This window comes from Amblyomma maculatum, chromosome 3 (genome assembly GCF_055883805.1).
Source record: "Amblyomma maculatum isolate TAMU_Amacu chromosome 3, ASM5588380v1, whole genome shotgun sequence".
In the NCBI taxonomy this organism is placed as follows: domain Eukaryota; kingdom Metazoa; phylum Arthropoda; class Arachnida; order Ixodida; family Ixodidae; genus Amblyomma; species Amblyomma maculatum.
This window is the reverse complement of record NC_139346.1, coordinates 220,791,374-220,814,971: the sequence shown is the minus strand read 5'-3', so window position 1 is coordinate 220,814,971 and position 23,598 is coordinate 220,791,374. Positions and strand designations below refer to the sequence as shown.

The following is a 23,598-nucleotide window of genomic DNA, read 5'->3' as shown; positions in this document are numbered from 1 at the left end:
GTTAGAGCCTGCATACGTCTAGTACTTTTGACGTTGGTGACAATTCAAAACACCGCACGCCATCTAGTGACAAAAGCTGAAAGAGGCCTCCCTCAGGTCATCCTCATGAATAAAGGTTTATGAATGAATGAAAAGGGGTGGCGGCTTTTATTTAAGGATGCAATAGAGAGAGCATAAAATATAACAAAATATGACGAGTACTCATAGGAGAAAAAACGGTGAGCACTTATGAAAATCAGCTATATTTTGCTGCGGTGTAGTCATCATACTAATAGGGTTTCTCCACAAGATAGCGCCTCAGTTGTTTTTACTTGATTATTATGGCAAATTAAAATTGTAAAGCCTATTTGCTTTGATATTGCATTCGATCTGTACTATAGGAGGTATGATCTTTTCATTTCCATCAAAACCTCACAACATATTTAGGGCAGTGTTCTCTCCCTTTAAAACTAGTGGCCCTTATAGGATGATTTTAAAGCAGAATGATAAATTAACTCTACAGGTCCAGACTGTCATATTTATAGAGGTCTTTTGTCCTGTCCCCGTTAATTTTTTCTTTGTGTCGTAGCCTCACTACTTTTATATATGATCTGATTTGGGAGTTGACAAAATGTTTAAAACTGTTTTCATATTGAACTTAAATGTTAGAGCCTGTATACGTCTACTTTTGACGTTGGTGCCTGAAAATTCCATATTTTGCCTAAAAGGAATGTATATATACACAGTGCTGTTTTGCCTTCAGATTCTTGAATCTATTTCAGCTTTGAGTATGTGGTGCCATTAGAGAACCTTGTCAAGTGGCTATTGTGAACACTATACCAGTGCAGGCAGTGCAAACAATCCATGCAACCATGTCAACCGAAAACTGTGAAATAAACGTTTTCATGCCGCTATCCCCTGCCAATAACTATGGAAGTCTGCAGCATTTGGCTGGTAGAGTGGTAGCCAGCTTGGTGGTGTTACATTTCAGACAGCATAGTAAATGGTTTGGTTTGTTTTATGGGGTTTAACGTACCAAAGCGACTCAGGCTATGAGAGATGACGTAGTGAAGGGCTCCGGAACTGTCGACCACCTGGGATTATCCATTTCAGTTTTCTCACAAGCGCTATAAAGAAACTGGAATGTGTGGGTGAAACACTCAGTACCAACATCGTGTTAATCAAGAATGTGCAGGAATGAGTCGCAGCTCGTCCTCATGGAAACGTCGCTGAAAAAATCTACAGTGCACAAAAACCAGGGGTTTCTATTCCCCAAAGAAATTTTGGGAGCATATTTCCAGTGAATCATTCAGGATACTGAAAAGCATAAAGCCATCAAATTGAAACACATTCCTACAACATCCGCTGATGTCAAGCATTCCTTTCCAGCTTACAAGCCTGCCCCTGATGTGGTGCTCATGTGCTGTTATTTTTATAGTTTGTATTGTAATTTCCAGATGGACGGTATTTATTATGGGCCCTCTACAGACACTTGCAGGCATGTGCGGACCTACTTAAAATAATGTGCGGTTACAATCTCTCAAGTCTGGAATTTCTCATGTCCGGAACCTCCTTAGATGCAAGCACCATTAGAAGATGATGTGGCTTCAGACGTAAATTACAGAGCACTGTTTTAAGTGGCAGTGTATTAACACTGAACTAATTTGTATGTGTAAAATAGGTAATCTTTAATTCCGCTGTAAATTAAAGTGTTGAGCGCATATGCTTGATATAATAAAAATTACAATATTTGTCTAATTTCTAAATAAATGACCACCTAACAAAGTCTTCAATGTTTGCTCAATAGGCTCATTTTCTAGCGCTTAACATAGAACAGCAAGAGCTTTCAGCTACCAAAACTCCATTTTATTGCTTGTTTCCAGTCATGCTAACAGCGTTTATACACGAGCTCACAGCGCCATTTCCTCCATAGGTTTTTCACAGCTTAAAATGACCGCCTCCTTTGGTCCGCAGAATTATGTTTATTGTTCCATACACATTTTGTGGGACACTTGAAAAAGCTATCCTTAAGGTTTGTGCCCCTTATATAGATCGAAATTATCCCTTTTGTTTTTGTTTTGAAGCAAATATGGGCAGATGTTTAGACCGAAAATCATTTGAACGTTTGCTAAAATTTATACTGCCTATGTTTTCCTATTGGTTACTGAAAATGTATTTTTGCCCACCTATATTATTAGCCTGAAATGCACCTGACCATGTGCCTTGTACTCATGGTAAACAATGACTAATTAGAGAGACATGTAGGTGATGCATGAAACAATGTGAAAATATATACAGTCCAATGACCTTATAACGAAGCGCTTGGAACCTGTAAAATCCATGGTTATACAGGCCACTTCGTTGTAAAGGTCACGGACCATATCACACACGACCGTAGCACATTCAGAACAAGAAAAGTTTTATTTGACATGAATTCAGGTGTTGCCTATTAAAAGAAGGAGGTAATTTTTGTCGCAACACTGTGTCCGATTGAATGTGTGGCTACAGCTAAACGTATCACTGCAAGGTTCACAGCATACCCCACTGCAAAATCCATGTGACGCAAGGTACAACTGCAGGGTGTCGAAAGCTGATATTGCCTCTCTGGTCATCAGAACTCTTGGTTCGCTTGCAGGCTCTTCACCACTGCTGTCTTCTGCCTTTTCTTCCCTCCTGTCATTGATAGCTTCGACGATGTATGCAGTTGCCAATTCCGAGTAGGTCATTACGTCGTCATTAGCTGCAACATATTCGTCTGCCGTCACCCCCGCTGCCCTGTTGCAAGACGCAATATATGAGTTCAGCAATTCCTGGAGTTCTGCAGCAGCATTGGAACAGTCCCTGTCATCTGTGCACTTGTCAGGTGCGTCACTAGCGATGTCTTGAGGCTTAACAAATCCCGCCTTCCCGATGCACAATGTCTGGCGGCGGCTCGGCAAACGTTAATCTTAGTTGGCAGTCGAACTTTCTGCTCGAAGTTAAGCAGAATTCTCTGCAGCATTCTTGTGCAGTAGTGTGCCTTGGCAGATCGTATTATGCTTTGATCTAACGGCTGCAGAAGGGAGGTGCAGTTTGGTGGCAAAAAAAAAATGATGTTCAGGTATTCTAGCAACGCACGTCACAGTTGTCAATAACAAGGGCAATCTTGCAGTTCTGCAGCTGCATCATTTTTTCCACCTGCAAAAGCCAGGCTTGAAACAAATCCGCTGTCACCCAGAATCAGCCGGAAGGCTAAGCCTTTGCAGCATCGACGTTTCGCAGACCTGAAGTGGCTTCAGATTCTGCGTACTTGCAGCGTTCCAACAAAATAGCACGGTCAAGTGTGGCTTAGACTTCTTCCTGCCTTTACAACAATCTTTCTTCTTGCATAGTGTTTTCTCAGGATCAGGACGCAGCTCATAAAAAAGGGCAGTTTCGTCAGCGTTAAATATATCTTCTGGTCTGTGCTCTTGCAGGATTTTGAGCAGCTCCGACTAGCTCAAGCTGTCAGCAAGAGAGCGTGGTGTGTTGGCTTCTTCTCCCACTAAGGTTTTGAAAACAATGCCATGGTGTTCTTTGAAGCTACTCAGCCATCCGCCGGTCACCTTGAACGTGTATTCAACAACGAAGGCACAAGCAAGCTCCTTGGCTTTCTCACAGAGCGAAGGCCCGCTAACTTCCCTTCTGATGTGTGCATTGGCGAACCGCCTGTAGACGACGGCGTCGACATCATGGAAAATGGCAGTGCACATCTGCTTCCATTATGGGTCTGTCTCAACTTGTGTCACTTGTGCTTGTACCTTGCACCTTGTCTTTAAGGAATATGACAGCGTCGATGCACTGATCCCACATTCTGCTACGACACCTTTCTTTTTACGGCCACTCGCAACAGCACTGACAATTTGGAACTTCTGATGTGCTTTTGATGTCTCTGCACTCCATCGCACCAGTTGACAACAAACGCTGCTCTGAACGTGCAGGAGAACAAAGGGAAAGTGGCCCTCGGCTAGCCAGTGCAAAGACAAACGTACAGGCACAACGTGTGTCCGAATTAGTGGAGGGAGAAGTGCTGGTAAGCTCTCACTAAAGATTACGTCATTTCGTAGATTGGATCGGTGCAAAATTCGTTGCTTTAGCCGCTGGCTTCTTCGCCTGTGTTTTCATGTGTTGTTCAAGAGGTTGCCACTGTTGGCTTCCAAGTCTACAACTAACTACAGTTTATTATGGCTCACTGCAGCTTGCTACTTAGCGCCAGATACGGAAGGGAGCGCGGAGATCGTTGTGCCTTTAGGGTTGCTTTTTGTTGGCTCTGTGCATATGTTTTGTGTTGGTGTGCGGTTAACAGGCTAATGCGGACTTCGGAATTTCCTGAGCAGTCTTCGCAGTGGTAATAACTGGCACTTCATAAGTACTCTGTAACTCAGTGGAAGCTGCGGAGGGTAATGAGAGTGCTGTTACATATGTTGGTTGTAAAGGAGCGAATTAGCCACCTGGGATGGCCAAATTTCTTCATTGTATAAGCAGATTCTTTGTACTGGACTTCATAGTAGAGGTGCTCACAATACATATGAAAGATACGAATGCAGCCGGAACCTACACAATCCTTCTTTATGCAGGTCATTTCGTTGTAGAGGCATTCGACTGTATTTCCACGTGGTGGAGACAAGGCCGATGACAAGAAATGAAGATTCTGGGAGAGCACTCAAGAAACTCTTTATTTGGCTGAGTTGCACAAGCAAAAGAACTAAATGATTCGGCGGTGGCGATAACAGCAAATGTGCTCGCCGGTCGTCAAACAGAGAATGCCCGTTTCACGCGTCAGCGGTCAATTTAAAGGCAGCGAAGAAAGATTGAGATAAAACTACAAACGGTGACTAGCTGTGAAGAACGTATGATAATTTGAAGGCTAGGCCCCGTCCGGTGGCCTAGCCTTCCGCTGAGCTTACCGAGGCCCTACTGCACCGACCCTGCAGAACTCTGACTGCCCGGAACGTCTGCACCAGCTTCTCCACCCAACGAACTAACTGGTGACTGTAGATAACTTAGTGTTAAGTCTTTGACCCACTTGATCGTTCTACTCTCGTCCCGTCCACGTGTACATAAAAGTATTCGTTGTTAGCTTGGTCAGTCTGGTCGTCTATTCAGATTGCTGTCTCTGAATAAGCCACAGAATAAGGTGGCCAGAAGAGTTAAAGAAAAGAACCTCACAATTTTGGCGTCCACGGCAGGACCAGGCCGGCCAAGCAACATTTTCCCGCGGCTAGAGATTGGAGAAAAATGAGTGCACCAGAGTTGCTCGCGATAGGGGAACGTATAGGTTTGCAGGGAGTCAAGTTACGCGAGTGGGTGGAGAAAAAATTGCAAAAGGCAAGGGAAGACAAAGCTGCAGAACGCGAGGAGAGAGCTGCAGAACGCGAAGAGAGAGCTGCAGAACGTGAAGCGGCGAAGCAGCGCTTGGAGCAAGAAAACCAGAATTTGCAGCTACGAGTACGAATTGCGTAATTGGGAGAAAACGCCCCTCGTTCTGGAAACGCTGAGCACGGTACCGTACTAGCTCCGTCTTTCCCAAGTAGTCCTCATGGATTGATTCCACTGTTTAATGAGGAAAGGGACGATTTGGATGCGTATTTGAAGCGTTTTGAACATGTCGCCATTGGCCAAGGCTGGCCGAAAGAGAAGTGGGCCACGGCTTTGAGTCTGTGCCTCGGCGGAGAAGCTCTCAGAGTCTTTGGACGACTCTCTCCTGAGGACTCAGTCAATTACGATGTAGCGAAACTTGCCTTACTTCGGAGGTTTCGGTTCACGGCTGAGGGCTACAGAGAGAAGTTTCGTGGAAGCAAGCCGCAAGATGGTGAGACAGCTTCCCAGTACACCACAAGGCTGTTAAGTTTTTTTGACCGCTGGGTTGAGATGCGAGGACAAGGTCGCACATTTGAAGTGGTTCGGGACATGATAGTGGCTGAGCAGTTTTTAAACAGCTGTCACAATCGTTTAGTTCTCTTCTTGCGAGAACGTGATTGTAAAACGGTGGACGAGATTGCCGAGGCCGCCGATAACTTTCTTGAGGCTCACCGACAGAATAACCTCGCGGTTTTTTAAAGATAGAGCTGAGCAGAATTCTACGAAACCGCAGGACGCAGCCCCAAACCCAAAGACTAAAATTCGATGCTTCATCTGTGAAAAGATCGGACATAGATCGGCAGATTGCCGTACAAAACCGAAGCTCCCATATTGCACATTATGTCGCAAATCTGGGCATGAAACCCAGTGGTGTCAATACAGAAATTCAAGTGACCGGGAGACGTCTGCTTGCTGCATGTCCCCTCGAGATTTCCGCCCTGGTCGTCAGCTGGGAAGAACATGCCTAGATGTTCGAAGGGACGATTCGGCTCTTAGTCCATCTCAGATTATTAACAACATGCCAGTGGAGCATGGAGAAGTGTTCGGACAAGCAGTGTCGGTGCTGCGCGACACTGGTTCTAATAGCATCGTGGTGCGTCAGGCTTTGGTGCCCGAGGCTGCATATACCGGTGAACGAGCATCTGTACGTTTAGCGGATGGTTCTTACATCGAAGCGCCTGAGGCGGAGGTTATTATCAAGTCGCCATACTTCACAGGCAAAGCTAATGCTAGGTGCCTGCCGACGCCATTATATGACGTAATTATCGGCAACGTTCCGGGTGCAAGCGCCCCATTCGCCGACGCTCCAACAGTCTTGACGGGCCAGAGAAGCATACCTGCCAGTGATGATGGGTCCAGTGCTTCTTTCCAGGTTCTGGCGGCGAAAGTTTCAGGGACTGGTTTGGATGCCACTCAAACCGTACTCCACTTATCCCGGTCTGTTTTTCGCAAGAAACAAGAAGAGGACGCCAGCTTAGACGTGTGTCGTCGCAAGCTTAAGAAAACCTATCACGGAAAAGGGCAGACGGCCTACACCTTCCATCTAAGTGACGGCATTTTTGTACCGGACCTATCAACTTTGTCCAGGAAAAGCAATTAAACAAACGGTCGTTCCGAAGGTTTTGCGCCGTCAGGTCCTCGTGCAGGCACATGGGAGTGCACTTGTCGGCCACCAGGGTGTCAGAAAAACTACCGCCAGAGTGCTTGATGACTTTTACTGGCCAGGGGTGCAAGCTGACATTAAGCAGTTTGTGAGGTCGTGCGATGCATTTCAGAGGACTGTCCCAAAAGGAAACCTGAGGAACGCTCCAATAGGACGCATGTCCATTAACACAAAAAGCTACGAAGAGCGCCAGCCAGTGAATGCCCTACAAACTTCATCCTTCATAGTTCTTGATAACGTCGAGTCGAAAACTCCGTTGTCAACGTGCAGTGAAGAACCTTGGTCCCAGAGTGGACTGGGGAACCGAGACTCGATACAAAATAGTCAACTGTTGAACCGAGAATGATACGGGAGACAATGTTAATCTCTGTGCTGTCTTCCAACGCCGTTGGAGATATATCGTCTTAGAGCACATTTCGTACAAAGCTTCTGGAGGTGTTGTCGTGCTGTTCACAGTATGTTTCTAAGAGTTTATTTCTTCTGACAAGTGTTGAGTGAGTGTTAATGTTACTTGTATAAGTACGAATGTGTGTGCGCCAGTGACTCAGACTCTCAGCAGACAATAGCAATGGTGTGGCCACTCTGTGGGGTGTGCAGTGATGGGTGCAGCAGTGTTGTGGTGTGCGGTTGTCCTCCGAAAGAGTGCATCAGTGTCATGGCCCCAAGTTTTTTTTCCCGAAAAAAAAAAACTTCTCAAAGGGGGGGCATATTTGTGAAGAACGTATGATAATTTGATACAAGACGAAGAAAGAAAACGACGTTTGGAGAAAGAAGAAGAGAAAAACGTGAAGGTTGGCTCGAGGAACGCGAGGCACGAGCAGGGGAGAACAAGCGAGCAGCGGAGCCGATCGGCTGTCCAAGGAGCTCGGAGCGGTGCGTCTTCTGCCAGGCCTGACCCGGGGATCCAGACCTGGGGCCTGCCGGCCGTATCCTGTCCTGTTCTCCTGTCGTCCACGAAAACACGGAACGGTGGTCGGGTCCGGGAGTGCCGCAGCGCCAGCTCTTTACTGGCACGTGTGTTCGGCGCCGTGCTGAGCCCAGGCACGTCGGGGAGGCCTGACGCATCGGCCGTGGAAAGGCAACCCGAGGCCTCTTGCCTCTACTGGGCCCCGTCCGGTGGCCTAGCCTTCCGCTGGGCTTACCGAGGCCCTACTGCACCGACCCTGCAGAACTCTGACTGCCCGGAGCGTCCGCACCGGCTTCTCCACCCAACGAACTAACTGGTGACTGTAGATAACTTAGTGTTAAGTCTTTGACCCACTTGATCGTTCTACTCTCGTCCCGTCCACGTGTACATAAAAGTATTCGTTGTTAGCTTGGTCAGTCTGGTCGTCTATTCAGATTGCTGTCTCTGAATAAGCCACAGAATAAGGTGGCCAGAAGAGTTAAAGAAAAGAACCTCACACTAGCATACCCTGGAACATTGTACAGACACACGCGTGTGGCTGCAATCTTTCGAGATATATCTCGAAGCATCTACCGCAACAAAGGAAATGATAAAGCCACAAGGACAAGGCAACAAGGAGCATGAATAAACAAAGAGTACATAATCGATCACTGCGCTACAATCACAGTGAATAAGGCCGTATACCGGCGGCTGTCGAAAAAGAACATATAAAGATTTGAATTGTTTGCGGTAGTATAACTTGTTACAGTTTCTGTGAGTTTAATGTAATTCATGTCCAGCATGTGAGAGAGTGAAACAGTGTCTCTGCTCCTACTAAAATAACCAAGCCAAGTATTTCCTATTGGTAATCTGTCAAGGAACCTAGAGCTTCCAAAAGTCTAACACTGCATTTTACTAGTCACAGGAATTCTTTATCGTCTCAAATGAATATTTTTGGATGTTGCTGTTCCATCACACAAACTCCTTATAATGAATGTGTATTATTAGAGGTGAGTATTACCAGAGCTCTAACCAAAACTGGAAATATATTTCAATACAATGATACACACTATACTTGCATTTTGATTTTCACACAGGTGGTATAAAGTGTTCCACCTAAATGAAATCAACATTTTGAAAAAGATGTCGAGTCCTAGCGTAGTGAAACTAGCTGAGGACTGATGAAAGTCTTCTGGCCTTGTCTGCACTATTTTTAGCTGGTAAAAGTTAATTAATTAGCAAACAGTAATCAACTAACTTTATAATTATTGGCTTAAGGAACGAATTGTGAATGCAAAAGCAGATTGGCTCGAAAAATGGCTAGCTACATTGTTTCCGTCAAGGTACCATTTATGCAAACTATATTTTTTATGAGTCAAAAGGTACCTCATGGAATATAAAAAGCTTCAGCATGACAGCGGTGCCACTTCAATGTCCTGAGACGTGTACCAGATGACACAATCCGCTTTTCTCTACAGTGCCTTCTCTGATTAAGCTTTCTGCGCATATTGGGCGAGTGATTTTAATTATGGTTGGATTTTTCCTGTTAGTTACGTGAAAGACATTCTTGTATATTAACCACTATGTGGTTTTTTTCTACAACCAGTAAATAATTTATAATTGAATTTTCATTTCTCATTTGTTTCAGTTTCAGCAGCCAAGCAATAGCTGTGATGTTAACGTCAAGTCTAAGGTCAGTTACAAATCAAGAATGCAATAGTGAAATTTCTCAAAGGAAGCTGTCAGCACAGAGGAACCCCCCAGCAACTGAGGCGCAAAAGCATTTTTCTCCTTTCATACCAGTAGGTGACAAAGGGAGTTGCATTCAGTGCCCAGGTGACCCTCTGTCTGGAAGGTCAGCAGGGTTGAGAACTGATGCCACTGGCCAAAAAGCCTCCTTTGAGGGATATTTGCCATTGCATTCTTGACTTGTAACTGAGCATACGTCGCATGAGGGATGAAAAACAGCGATATAATAGCCGATTCTTTGATTGCTGTGAGTCCTGTTCTTCAGGTAAGCTGGCTCTAGCACTGTGGTGAATTAAAATGACAAAGAAATGATTATATTGCTCTTTATTCATCCCTCACATGACCTAGACTCGACTTTGATGTCACAGCCATAACTCGAATGTTGAAACCAGAACAGGTGAACAATTCAAATGTCAATTATTTAGCTGTTGTAGGTCAATATGATCAATTGCATTAACATTATTTTAGGTACTAATATTGAATAGTTAATTAGTTGATAGTAATTAAAAATTTAATTTCAGGCTACAGCATCAAGTCATATTATTGGACAGTTTATATCTGGTACAATTACAATACGCTAATTGGTGGTCCTTGTTAATAGCTGCTAATTATTTAACTCTGATTATCTCTTGGACTTGAGGTGACGTCAAATCATATATCACAAGATAACTTTCATACAGTATGATTGCAATACCCTAATTGCCAGTCTTTGTGATTACCAATTGAACTTTAAGCTACAATGTGAAGTCATTTATCATGGGATAGCTTACATCTAATCGGCGGTCTTTGTTAATAGCCACTGATTAGTTAATTGTGATTAACACTTGAACTTTGGTCTGCACCGTCAAGTTATATATCATGGTATACCTTATATCCAGTACTATTGCAATACACTAATCGCTGGTCTTTGTTAACAGTCATTGATTAGTTAATTGTGAATAACGCTTGAACTTTAGTCTACACCGTCAAGTCATATATCACAGGATGGTGTATGTTGAGTCATAGCCTCCTTTATACTCTGTGCCTGTCAACGCGTCGCACGAATAATACAGCGGCGTCGTCGGGTAAAGTTGCGTGACGCTGCCGCTCTCCTCGCTGAGGGCGCCACTGACGTAGGGGTCGAGGCGCACGGGTATGAACGTTGGCGCGGGGCAGGAGCGCTGCGACGCAACATGTAGGCTCCCTAGGACAGTGGCCCTTTAATACCTTGGCTGCCTTTAGCTGGTATATTTTAGAAAGTACTTTGGGGCATTAAGTTTCATAAACCATAAACTATGTACAGTCAAAAGCTCAATATATCGAATCCCGCAGAGCCGCAAAAAATCGTTCGTTACTTTGAAACGTTGTAATGAAAAACCATCTGTTATAAGCGAGTGGTCAAACCTAGGTATGAAAATAATGTACCTAGGCATGTGTGCAGACAAGCAGAATCTCAAATGAAAACGTTACACTAACTTCAAAGCTGCTTTATTTGAAAAAATCAGTTATTTTCTCCTGGTGCGTACCGCACACACGACTGCAGCGTATTGCCGAACCATATCCCATAGGAACACTAGAGCAGACGACGCTCTCAGCAAGTTAAACGGCGATTGTTGCTGAAAGGTGTGTGTGAACACAACTTAAAGGTAACATACACTCACTGTAAACAGCGATTCTTGTTGAAAGATGTCTGTGAACGCATCCTAAGGGTACCATACACTCGCTAAAGGCAGGAAATTACTGTCGTTAAGGTAATTGCGTGTAACCATCGTCACACCAACTGTTGCTGAAAGGTGTCTCTGAAAGCAAGCTAAAGGTGACATACACTCACTGAAGCCAGGAAATGATTGTGGAGAAGGTAATTGCTCAGTGTAACCATTGTCATACTGTCACCTCGTGGCTCTGCTAAAGGCTGGTTTTTCTGCTATTAAGAATCAAAAACATCACATAATGCAACCTAAAGGGGAACACACCGTAGGAAAGTTGTTGACAAGTTCCTTTAATGTTGTGAATTAAAAAAAATAATTCAGGGAAAAAACTGCAATACAGGATTCGAACTGATGTTTCAATGGCACCCGTGCTAAGACCAATAGTGTTAATCCATTGCGCCATAAAACTGACGGGACTAGTGGCCTTTAAATGAGCTCTTATTCGTTTTGACAATATTTCCACTATTTGTCACCAGGTGACCCTGCTCAGAGGAATCACGGGCCAAAGCGTCGTCTGCTCGAGTGCTTTTATGGGATATGGTTTGCCAATACGCTACAGGGTACGCGATTGCACCGAGCAACGAAAGTACACTTTGTTCGTGCGCAACAAAACATCCGAGTTCAATAGACATCATCTTCAGTGTTCCCTGAAGTTTGAAAAGCTTGTCTCGTTCTTTCAAAATGACCTCGGCGGTTGACGAGGCATTATGCTTGTAGTCTGCAGAGGCCGATTTGCTTTTTCGCTGCGTCGATTTCTTGAAGCGAAAGTTGCTGCTTTCCTATCTTCTTGGTACCTTTGCTAGCTGCAGTCATCGTCAGATCTCGCACATACTTCGCAATAAGATAATCCGTGGCATAAAAAAAAAAACACCTTCCTGTACCCGTGAATGGTACGAACGATCGACCGTCGAACAAGACACAACACAAAAAGAGAAAAGGCAGGCGGCTAGGCCTGCTGGCTACTGCATATTAAACCACAGCTTTGTGGTGGCGCTGCGCTAGATATGCTGATGATGATAGCTACAGCCCATGGACCATATACATAGAAATGGCGGTTTTTGTTTCACGCAAGAGGTGTGGTGCTGTTAATTTTAGACGAATTCGTAATACCGACGTTCCTGGATTATAGAAGAAAAAGTATGTATGTTAGTCTGAAATATACGCTATATTGAAATTCATAATTTTGAAATATTTTTACATTGAAAACATAGGAAATCTGCTGGGGATTTTTAAAAGGTTTGTTAATTTGAGAAATTCGTTAATGTGGTGTTCATAGTAATGAGATTTGACTATCTTAAAAGGGGTGTGTCTCTGTTGCACCTGATGTTGCCACTTACCTAATTAATGAAAAATTAAGCATATTATGTTGTTGCTTGTAGCAAACAAAACAAAATGGCATCAGCTATAAAACAAAGTTTATAATTTCCTTCCATGACATAAGGCATCCGTATGGGCTAGAAGCATTTTTTTATCAAGCCTTAGTGCAGATAATACTGCACATTTGTTAACAGCACCTGGCTAGGCAAGAAAAAGCATATAGAGCACAATACAGGCCACTGATTGAAAGATAACTCTGCAAAATAATAGCATTGAAATATGTTGTCTGGGCTAGTTGGCAGGGGATCATGTTGCTCAGCATAAGAGGACCAAGACATAAGCGCTTATGCTGGGTCTCTCGCTTTCATTTTTGCCCTCTAGCATTGCGCAACCTTTACACTTCAACAAAGCCTGTTGCAGTAGGCTGGTACACTTGCCTCCAGCAGTTGTGCAAGAGTTTGGCTAGTATAGACGATTTTAGTTTTGATGCCTAGGCGCAGCCATCTTAGTTTGATGGTGGCGTCCCATATGAGCCAAACTGGGAAAGTCCGCTCTAGCTGCTCTTGACGCCATCTTGGGCTCTGCTGTGCGTGTTGATGGTGCGATGCGGCAGTATAAAAGTGCTGTCTCGCGGTGCTCGTGAAAGCTGTCAGACACCTTGGTGCTATTTTGTGCTTTGTTCGACACGCCAGCAAATCGTATACCATGCGTTTGACATGGCGGCAGCTGTTGGAAACAGCACTAGCGGTTGTGGCCACTGCAAAGGACTACGCTCTGCTTCCGCTGGCCGAATTCGTCAGAGTTAACTGTGAGGATGTATCTGTTCTATCTTTCATGGTACATGTATTTTCAGTTATATTTTATAATCGCAATGGTAACTGTACACATAAATACACAACGAATGAACCGTACGGGCAGCTACCGAATGCGGAATACAGATACAACGAAAGATGCTTTCCAGTCATCGCCGCATTGATTTAACATGAAGTGCGACCCATTTCGATATACGATCGAGCTGTCCTGCTTCAACAATGTATACTTTCAAGTTAAACCACAGTTCTAGAACAGCACATAAAATAAGTAGTGTCTAAAGTACCATTCGTCAATGTTTTTATGCAGCCTTGTTGTTTGTCCTGCGGCGCAACAATGTCGTACCCTGTCCTGTCGTAGCAGCATCGTTTGCACGACATACTGTTGAGCAAAACGTCGAAAAACGTGCGCTCTCAGCTATACCATGAATGAAAACGACAAGTTCGAGGCACATACAGCAGCGCTTATGAAAGCGGCAGCGCACGCTGGCGCGGCGGACGACGGCATCCTCGCCGAGTGCTACTCTCTAGTGGTCGGTCGATAGACCTAAATTGTTTCGCACCGAAAGCACATCCGACTGCGCTTTGTAATTGCTCAGCGCTACAGTAAATGGTCTCTCATGGAACTGCCTACTACCGATCCCATTGTATCAGTAAAAGAAAGATGTAAATTCGGCGACGCCTTAGCAGCGGAGCCAGCGTGCAGACAATGAGCCACGCGCCGCACCAGCGGCAATGTGTTTCGAAACTTGTTTGTATTGCAATTATCAACAACACAGTAAGGGTCAGAAATCTGCAAGAAAGAATTTTTTTTGCTATCGGCTTATTGTTTAAGTGAAGAACAGATTATAGCACGCTCCTCAGGCGTTGGCGGAAGAGATCCACCGTGTATCGTTGGCGCAGAGGAGGCATGGCCTGTCCGGCATGCGTATTTACTATGGCGGAGGAAGTAAAATGGGCATCGTATTCGTGAGTCGTCATTGGTACTAAGTCTATCTGGCTTACACAAAACGTTCATAGGCGAATTAAATCAGGATAGACTGGAAAGCGGTGAAGCAAAAACATTATACAGCCGCACTCGGACTGTCGTTGCATGTTTCCCACGTACACCCTGGCCAATAATTTTGAGATATCTTTGATTGTTTGTGCAGTCCACGGTCACGCATTGCTGTCCCTATGACACTGCCACTAAAAGGGGTGCTAAAAAGGTATTTAGGTCTCCAAAAAGCAATATACCGAGGTGCAAGGCCGCTCTACTATGATTGAAGCGTGCGAATGCACAGCCCACTCGGTACTGGCACCAATGAGCCAGCGCAAGAAATCTGGTTAGAGAGTATTTTCCTCCTCTCCTGCTCGCTCTCGGTAAAACGGTCTATACTCACCCAGAAGGCCTTCTTTGACTTCACCTTTCCACTGGCTGAAAAGATAGCAAACACACCACTGTTTAACAAACTGTGCATGCTGCAGAAACCTTAAGGTGCCATATACCTCAGGTAAAAAGTGGCAGATGCCCCTCCTTTCTGCCAATGGCACTGAACGATTTTTATGCTGCCACAGTATTCCGCCGCAGTGAATGCCCATTCATCTTCCACAATCCCACTGGCTGCAGGGGAATCCTTTAAGGGCAAAAGTCACTTTTTTCTTATCAGAAAGCTGTCTTAAACATTGTTGATAATTTTTCATTTAATGATGCTCTGCCCAGTTGCTATCATCATCATCATCAGCCTGATTATACCCACTGCAGGGCGAAGGCCTCTCCCATATTTCTCCATTTAACCCAGTTCTGTGCTAGCTGCATCCACTTGACCCCTGCGAACTTCTTAAACTCATCCGCCCACCTAACTTTCTGTCGCCCCCTGCTACGCTTTCCTTCCCTTGGAATCCAGTTTGTTACCCTCAGCGACCATCGGTTATCCTCTCTTCGCACTACATGTCCTGCCCATGTCCATTTCTTCTTCTTAATTTCCACTAGAATGTCGGTAACTTGAGTTATTTCTCTGACCCACTCTGCACGTCGTTCCATAGCCCTCTGGGTTGTCCTCAACTTAAGTAGAACTCTCTTGGTTAGCCTCCACGTTTCAGCCCCATAGGTGAGTACAGGCAAGATGCAACTGTTGTATACTTTCCTCTTGAGCGATACCGGTAAGCTGCTAGTCATAATCTGCGAGTGCTTGCCAAATGCGCTCCATCCCAATCTTATTCTTCTTGTTATTTCCTTTTCATGGTCTGGATCTGCGGTTACTACCTGTCCTAAGTATACATATTCGCCTACTACTTCCAGTATTTCGCTACCTAATGTAAACTGCTGTTCCTTCCCGAGGCTGTTGAACATTACCTTAGTCTTCTGCATATTGATTTTCAAGCCTACCTTTTCTGTCTAGGTCATCAATCATTATTTGCAGTTCATCCCCCGAGTTGCTTAGCAAGGCAATGTCATCAGCAAATCGCAGATTACTGAGGTATTCTCCATCTACCCTTATCCCTAACTGCTCCCATTCCAAGTCTCTGAATACTTCCTCTAAACAAGCTGTGAATAGTACTGGGGAGATTGTGTCTCCTTGCCTAACACCTTTCTTTATGGGAATTTTGTTACTTTCTTTATGCAGAACTATGGTTGCTGAGCAGCCACTATATATATCTTCCAGCACTTTCACGTACGGCTCGTCTACCCCCTGATTTCGCGATGCCTGCATCACTGCCGAGGTTTCAACTGAGTCAAATGCTTTTTCGTAATCAATGAATGCTATGTATAAGGGCTGGTTATATTCGGAGCATTTTTCTATCACCTGATTGATGGTATGGATATGATCGAGGGTAGAGTACCGTTTCCGAAACCCTGCTTGATCCTTTGCTTGATTGCAGTCTAAGGTTGTCCTGAGGCAAGAAACAATAATTTCAGAGATATCATTACTGAGTGCGCGGTAGAAGTAGGCGGTAGGATAGTTAGAGAGGATACCGGTAAGCTGTCTAAGGAGACGAAAGATTTGATTAAGAAACGCCAGAGTATGAAAGCTTCCAATCCAACAGACCAGATCGAATTGGCCAAGATATCAAAGCTAATCAATAAGCGTAAGGTGGCCGATATAAGGAAGTATAACATGGAGAAAATTGAGCATGCTGTAAAGAACGGGGAAGCCTTAAAGCGGTAAAGAAGAAATTGGGCATAGGCAAAAACCAGATGTATGCGATAAGGGACAAGGCGGGCAACGTCATCACTAATATGGACAAGATAGTCAAAGTAGCCGAGGAGTTCTATACAGATCTCTACAGTAGCCAAAGTAGTCAGGACCGTAATGAGATTGGCGGTAGGAAAAAACAGTCAGACGTTCCACCAGTGACGAAGGACGAGGTCAAGAAAGCACTAGAAACTATGAAAAGGGGGAAATCAGCTGGAGAGGATCAGATAACTACAGATTTGCTGAAGGACGGGGGGGATATTGTGCTAGAAAAACTGTCCACCCTGTATACGCAGTGCCTGGTGTCATCGACGGTACCGAAACCATGGAAGAATGCAAACATTATCCTCATTCACAAGAAAGGGGACTCTAAGGACCTTAAAAATTACAGACCAATCAGCTTACTGTCTGTTACATATAAGGTATTTACTAAGGTAATCGCTAATAGAATCAGGACAACCTTAGACCAGTTGCTATACCTGCACTCAAATAGTTGCAGGTAAAACTATAGCATTTCTCTGCACTAGCCATGCCATTCAGGGGCCTTTCAATATTTTTTCTCATACTCACTGTTCTAACCTATCCTCCAGAATGTTGTCAATGACTGGTCAAGCATTTTTTAAAAATCATGAATACAAAAATTTCTATATAGACATTGCTGTACAACCATCAAAGTTCACATACACACAGCCGGCTCATGATTTGAACTGAAACAGCACGAAAAAAATGATTAAATTATGTGGAGCTCGAATTAAAAGAAGCCTTTTTTATGTTAGCTCAGTGTTTATGGAATAAAATCTCGAGTTTGAGTACACCAAATTTCCAGATTAACACACCAAGCCTAAATTGAAAGAGTTCAAGATATGAAGCTACAAGACATAGTCATTATTGCAAAATGCACCTAAAAGACTAAAAAGGAAATACAGAACTGAAACTGATGGATATACAAAAAGAAATTCCCAGTATTCATTTATTAGCTTCCTTAGTTCCACCAATGTAAATTTTTCTAACTTCAAACACTGCACTTTGTAGGCTACCCAGAATAATTTTGCATTTGACTATTGCCACATATGTTGCCATTTTAAGGAAGTTATATCCCATGGCAGGTAACCTGCTATTACTGACATACTATTTCATTTACCTTGCTTCACTGCTAATTGCATATACGGACTTCAAATAGCCACAGCTAATTTACCCTTGAATATTCATCAATAGCATGAACAAGGTTTGTTCATCAAATATTTGACAGATTTTCAGCCTACCTCACAGAGCAAAACACAATGAGGGTGATGCGGTTATACTAATTTTAAGTTAACACAAGAGAACTTCGGTTCAGCTGTTTATTTTGCCCATTTCTCTTCAATATTCCAACTCAATAACTTCCGAGTGAAAGAAAAAAAAGCGTAGTGAATCTTTTTTTTTTTTTTTTTTTTCGCGTGAATGTGTGTGCGATCGTTTCTCTTCCTGAAAAGGTAAACGCATTGAGACACCTACAAGCATTCGGATACTTCGCCTACTTCTGCGACCATAGCAAGAAGGATGTTCCTTGGCGAGTGGTACTGCTCCCAGTTTCTCTCCTTGGCAAAATCAGCTTGGATCTGGCGTCTGAAAGCAGAGAAATGGGAGGTGAGGAAACCGAAGCTCGAGGAAAAGCCTCCCACGTACAAAATCTTGATAAGAAGTTTACAAAGTGGTACTAACATTGTCTCCAGGCTCAAGTTGGAGCTGAATTTAAACTTGTCGGGATCTAATGACACTTTTTCGGCTCCAGTTTCATTGCTACGAGAGCCTTGAGACATTCTTCTCGTTATGCTCCTGCTTAAGGCAAATCTTTTTTGCAGTACAACACGAACGCTCATGTATAAATATATATATATATATCTCAGAGGAGATTAATCAATGAAACACGTGCGAACTGTTTTGGTCAAGAAGATGCGCCCTCTGTGGATGGATGGATGGATGGATGATAGTGGCTCTGCCCTTTGGATCGGGCGGCAGCTTGCGCCGCCTAGCCAAAAAATTAAAAGAAATATAATTATCTCTTCTCCATTTTTAGCTTCTAATTCGCCCGTATCTGCCCCCCTCCCTTTTTTCCCTCTCTTTATTCTCTTGACTTTTTCCACCAATCCTCTAACCTCTCTTTTGTTATAAGAACGCGTTCCTCATCCATTCGTCCATCTTCCCCAGCAAATCCCAGCGCTCTCTCCAGATCTGCCGCTTTTTCCGCGGGAAGGGCAGGACGAAGTTTTTGGCACCTTAGAACAACATGTTCCGTTGTTTCCTCCTCAGTTCCGCACGCCGCGCATAATATATCTACTTCCTGAAATTTTTTCCTGTACGTTTTTGTTCTGAGGGCCCCTGTCCTAGCCTCAAACAGCAATGAGCTCCCTCGTGAGTTGTCGAATAAACTTTCTTTCTTTATATCCTGTTTTCGAGTTCTATACATACCCAATGCTGATTTTCCTTGCATTCTTTCCTCCCACATTTTCCTTTCTGCCTCCTTTACCTGCTTTTCAATGCTGCTGTTTTGCTGCGGTGTATCTCCAAACTCTAGGTACTTGAATCTGAGCTTTCGGGTTCTGTTAGTCCATTTCGTATTCAGGCTTTTCATGAAGAGGTGCTTGTACATTTTTCGTGCCCACCTTGATTCCTCCATTTCGGTTAGTCTCTGATCATATTTTAGTTTGCTAATTGCCTCTCTAACCTCAAATGATGCCCAGCCCATATCTCCCTGGACTCCTTCATTAGGTGTGTTGCCATGTGCTCCCAATGCCAATCTACCTACCTTTCTCTGTCTGATTTCAAGGCCTGACTGTACTTCTGATTTCATGCACAGGACTGCATTTCCAAAAGTGAGTCCTGGTACCATAACACCCTTCCATACCCCTCTAACAACCTCATACCTGTTATAATTCCAGAGGGCCCTGTGTTTCATAATATCCGAACTCCTTTTCCCTTTGTCTATCTTTGTGACAGGTTGGTGATGACACTGAAACTGCTGAAACCACTGAAGCCTAGTACTGAAACATTTCAATCCATTATAACTATAAATTTAAGCAAAAAAATGCTAATAAGTGTTAAATAAACAAAAGTAATTGTTAAATTCTTGGTGTTATATTTTTGTTTTATAAATAACACGTTTAATTATTTGAAAGTAAACGAAAACTCAGCTTGCAAAAGCCACATTGGGCGAGACTCCGAGCATGCCCCGAGACACCCCGAGCGTAACCGAGCCTCCGTGACTGAGTCCGTATCCGAGACCTGAACTTGCAGAGAGCCGGCTCCCTGAACTGCGCATGCGTGCCCAGGACCAAAGTGGAAAGGAGGATATGTTGCTCTTCTGGACGGATATGACGTCAAATAGCTTTTAGTGCTTGTTTTTTTCTAGAAGTAAGCCTCAAACCCAGATGCTCACTGAGTCGCCCAAAGTATGGCCTTCCTCCATGACTGGCGCGCTTTTCAGACAACGAGCATTTGCGCTTTGCGAGCCCTAGGTACCCTAGGTTGTCTTTCATGCGTCGGTCTGCTGCAGTTGGCGGGCCATCATCCCGGTAAATGCAAACTCGGTGATATGCGAATTCAGTTCGTGAATTATATCCTTAAATTCAAGGGCGCAGCCTTCGGTGCAGTCCTATTTGCAGCCTTCTGACTGCGGTGAGTCGTACATACATGCCCGCGAACTCTAAGTAAAGCATTTGTAGTCTTTCTGCCATCGCCTTCCTTGCAGCTTCTTGTAACGAGTTTTTGCACGGCAGCGCAAGCATGCGTTAGCCTCAATTATTGACGCGGCGTAATCGCGCGACGGTCTCCGGGCGAAGGCGTGAGGAGACTGCGTAATGGCGTCCACGATCTCGTTTCATTGCGCTTGGAACAGCTTCCATACCTGCTGCCGTGCACCGATCAATCGTCGGTTGCTGTTGTCTTCCGGATGCACTAGAGTATTGGGACATATGAGGCGACTAAAAGATAACGTAAAACTGTTTCTGAGTTCGCTTATATTTGTTTGGGCAGTATAAGGCATTTTTGCGTGCGCCAGCGTGAACTCGCTGGTTTATAATCAGGAGGTTTTATTGCCTTCCTCGCAGCTTCAACCGATGGAGCGGCTCAGCCCATAGAAAATGTCGGGCTTCTTTCGGAAAACTGTTGGAAGGTAAGTGGCACTCATCTGTACAGACCATACGTGGTAGTGCTGCAATACATGAGTATATCTGCGGACTGATAAAGGGGGGTTGCTGGCCAGCTGATAGATGGTTTAAACGTGAGTTGGCCCTGTGCGGAATGAGCGAAGTGCAACAAGCCTACTGCACAGCATGAAATGGCTACAAAAGTATGGTTATATACATGACCGAATTCCTGTGCTTATTTGCTCAGACCTTCCACTGTCAAGTACTCACTTATTTCGGTGTATGCAGCAATGAGGGTGACCTCAATACTCCTCAGCTAGCATAGGTTCATGCCTGTGACAATATCTCTCTTTTTACTGCCGAAATAACTGCATTGGTGGAACTCACTGAGCTTGTTTATATAGATTTAACACTTTGGATGCATGTTGCTACCACAGAGTTCCCAAATATATATATCTTTTGCCTGCTCCAACATAAATAGTTGGCAGTGCTTGGCTTCAAGCTGCTGCCAAGGCCATTGACAGCTTATTTGAAAACAGAGCAATAAATAATCTGAGCTAGCATGTTTTGTGGGAGAGAGGCACTCTTGATTACAATTCCATGCAAGCCGCAGCATATTCCGCACTTACTGCACACATGATTTACCTTAGTCTCTTTGTTGCTATTTCAGTGTTTTGCAAGTGTGCTAAATATTTGTATTTGTGCTAGCATTGACTGCTAGTCTCGTTACTGCCTTTTTCCTTCTGCGGCAGGCACTCTCACTTGCTTTATTCAAATCAAATTCTACTGTGAGTGAGTTTGCTGAATTTATGCAAACTAAATGTATTTGCAGTATTACTCTCATTTATTTACATTTGCAGAGGCAACGAATTCTTGGTGCCGACGAAGAGTTCCCTCCGCCAGTTCGATTACACCGCCACCTCAGTAGTGCAGTGAGCTGCGACTGGCGTGACCAAATGGATACTCTCACTGCTTCCACAGGTTTAGAGCGTGCTCCCAGTTAAGTTTAAAACACCTTGCTTGCAATGTATTTAATCTTGTGTAATATTGTCACCCTTGAATTTGCTGATATGCTATTATTTGAAAATCATTCTGGGTGGTTTGGAACACATGATTTGCAGTGGGGGGAGGTGGGAAGCACAAATGTGTGACTGCAATTTTTTGCCAGTCTAGCTTCTAGCCTTGCGAATTAAAGTAACAGATTAATACCTGAACAGGCCTGACATTTATTGGAGAGATGTCATATAGAAGACAACTTGATCCCTTGTGGAGGTAACACAGCTGTGGTTCTCCGAGAAAAAGTTATCCGTGTGTGATGGTGTCTAAAACATGGCATTGTCTTAGGTAGCTTGGCATGGAATCAGCCACTTGTACTCTCTTGACAGCATCTATTGTACTATGTGCTAGGTGACATGCCTTCAGGGATGAGGGTAGATGGAGAATACCTCAGTAATCTGCAATTTGCTGATGACATTGCCCTGAAGCAGTCACAGCAGCAGCTGAAGCAGTCAGGATGACGAGCAGTAATGTGAGCAGGTTGTACGTCATGCTGGTCATGGAGGAAGTAAAAAAGCCTTAGAAGCAATGCAAAGGGGTAAAGCGGCTGGTATGGATAGGCAACTGCAGATCTTTCAAGAGTGGTAGGGAGATTGTGCTAGAAAAACTGCTTGCTTTGAGTGTGTAGTGCCTCACGACCTCAAGTGTATTGAAATCTTGGAAGGATCCTAACAGTACCATAATCTATAAGAAAGGGGCTGTCAAGCACTTGCAAACTTAAACTGATCGGGTTATTGTCCATTGCCTACAAGATAATAGAATTGGGAAAATCTTGGACTTTCTATCAGCTGAAGGAGCAGCTGGCTTTCGTAAGGGCTGCCATGTTTTTTAATGTGTCTGCCCTGCCGCTGTTGTGTGCTGGATTGTAGCCTACATCCACATCGGATAGGAGGCTGTGCAAACAAACTGCTCTTTACAGAAGGGACATAATTTGAACTGCCCATATCATACAATGCAGCAGCAGTAGTGAAAAGTGCTCCACAAGAAGTGACTTATTTTAGAATAGTTGCTTTATTGCGGTAGCGTAAAAGGCGTCACCCTTGAGAAAAATCACAACCATGCCTTTGGCAGGTGACATGGCCATGCACTGATTGGTTGTCTGGTTCTGCGATGTCATGAGGCCACATGATATGGCCGAACTGGCTGGAGCTCATATTGTGGAAAAGCGAAAAAGAGACAAAGGATCGAGAAAAGAGAGGACGACGCTATCTGGAGCTGCTAACTCAGGCAGCTCCTTTGAGGTGAGAGGTTGAGGTGGAAGAGAACCATCCGAGACCCTTGGATCTAGTATCAGACATGCTACTCCATGTTCATACAGCTTTGTTAAAACAGAGCTTTATACCCATGTTGGGTGGTCTTAGGCACAATGTGGTAGATTATGGTTGTATGCTGATGATTGTGTGTGAGATAATACCGGCACAAATTAAGGGATTAGGGCTTATAACCTTTCAGGACTGCTTTAAGCCAATCGTTCATATATGAATGATCGTTCTCACACACTGGCAGACGTAAATTTATGTATTTGGAACATGTAGCCCCATTTAGGCAGATAGTATGACAAAAGTAATTATAGTAATTAGTTCACAGGAATGGAAAAGGCACAGAATCTGTCACTTGTTTCTGTGGGCACCTGAACTGTGCCGTAAGGGAAGGGAGGAGGGAGTCAAAGTGGAAAGACAGAAATGGGTGCCGTAGTGGAGGTCTATGGAGTAATTTTGACCACCTAGGGATCTTTAACGCGCGCTGACATCACAAAGCACACGGGTGCCACT

General features: G+C 44.2%; 2 protein-coding genes and 1 long non-coding RNA gene across 5 annotated transcripts in view; 2 read left to right on the top strand and 1 right to left on the bottom strand.

Moving 5' to 3' along the window:
• The window catches only part of LOC146197758 (dCTP pyrophosphatase 1-like), an 80,255-nt gene extending 61,669 nt beyond the window's left edge, over positions 1-18,586 (bottom strand). For both annotated transcript variants that reach the window (XM_084599673.1, XM_084599672.1), the window contains exons 1-3: positions 18,348-18,586; positions 18,141-18,251; positions 14,853-14,887 (exon numbers count right to left, since the gene is read on the bottom strand). In XM_084599673.1, coding sequence (XP_084455799.1) covers positions 14,853-14,887; positions 18,141-18,251; positions 18,348-18,505 — 304 coding nt within the window. In that variant the 5' untranslated portion in view covers positions 18,506-18,586. The remainder of the gene's footprint in view (positions 1-14,852; positions 14,888-18,140; positions 18,252-18,347) is intronic.
• A 1,256-nt stretch (positions 18,587-19,842) lies between these two features.
• ND-23 (NADH dehydrogenase (ubiquinone) 23 kDa subunit) overlaps positions 19,843-23,598 on the top strand; it is an 81,601-nt gene continuing 77,845 nt past the window's right edge. The window contains exon 1 of one of the 2 annotated variants that reach the window (XM_084599663.1): positions 19,843-19,905. The gene's annotated coding sequence lies outside the window, so the exon portion shown is untranslated. The remainder of the gene's footprint in view (positions 19,906-23,598) is intronic. The other variant, XM_084599665.1, reaches the window with a different exon arrangement.
• LOC146197757 (uncharacterized) lies at positions 20,120-21,655 on the top strand. The gene is made up of 3 exons (XR_014706230.1): positions 20,120-20,300; positions 20,732-20,796; positions 21,631-21,655. It is a non-coding gene; the product is annotated as an uncharacterized LOC146197757 (long non-coding RNA).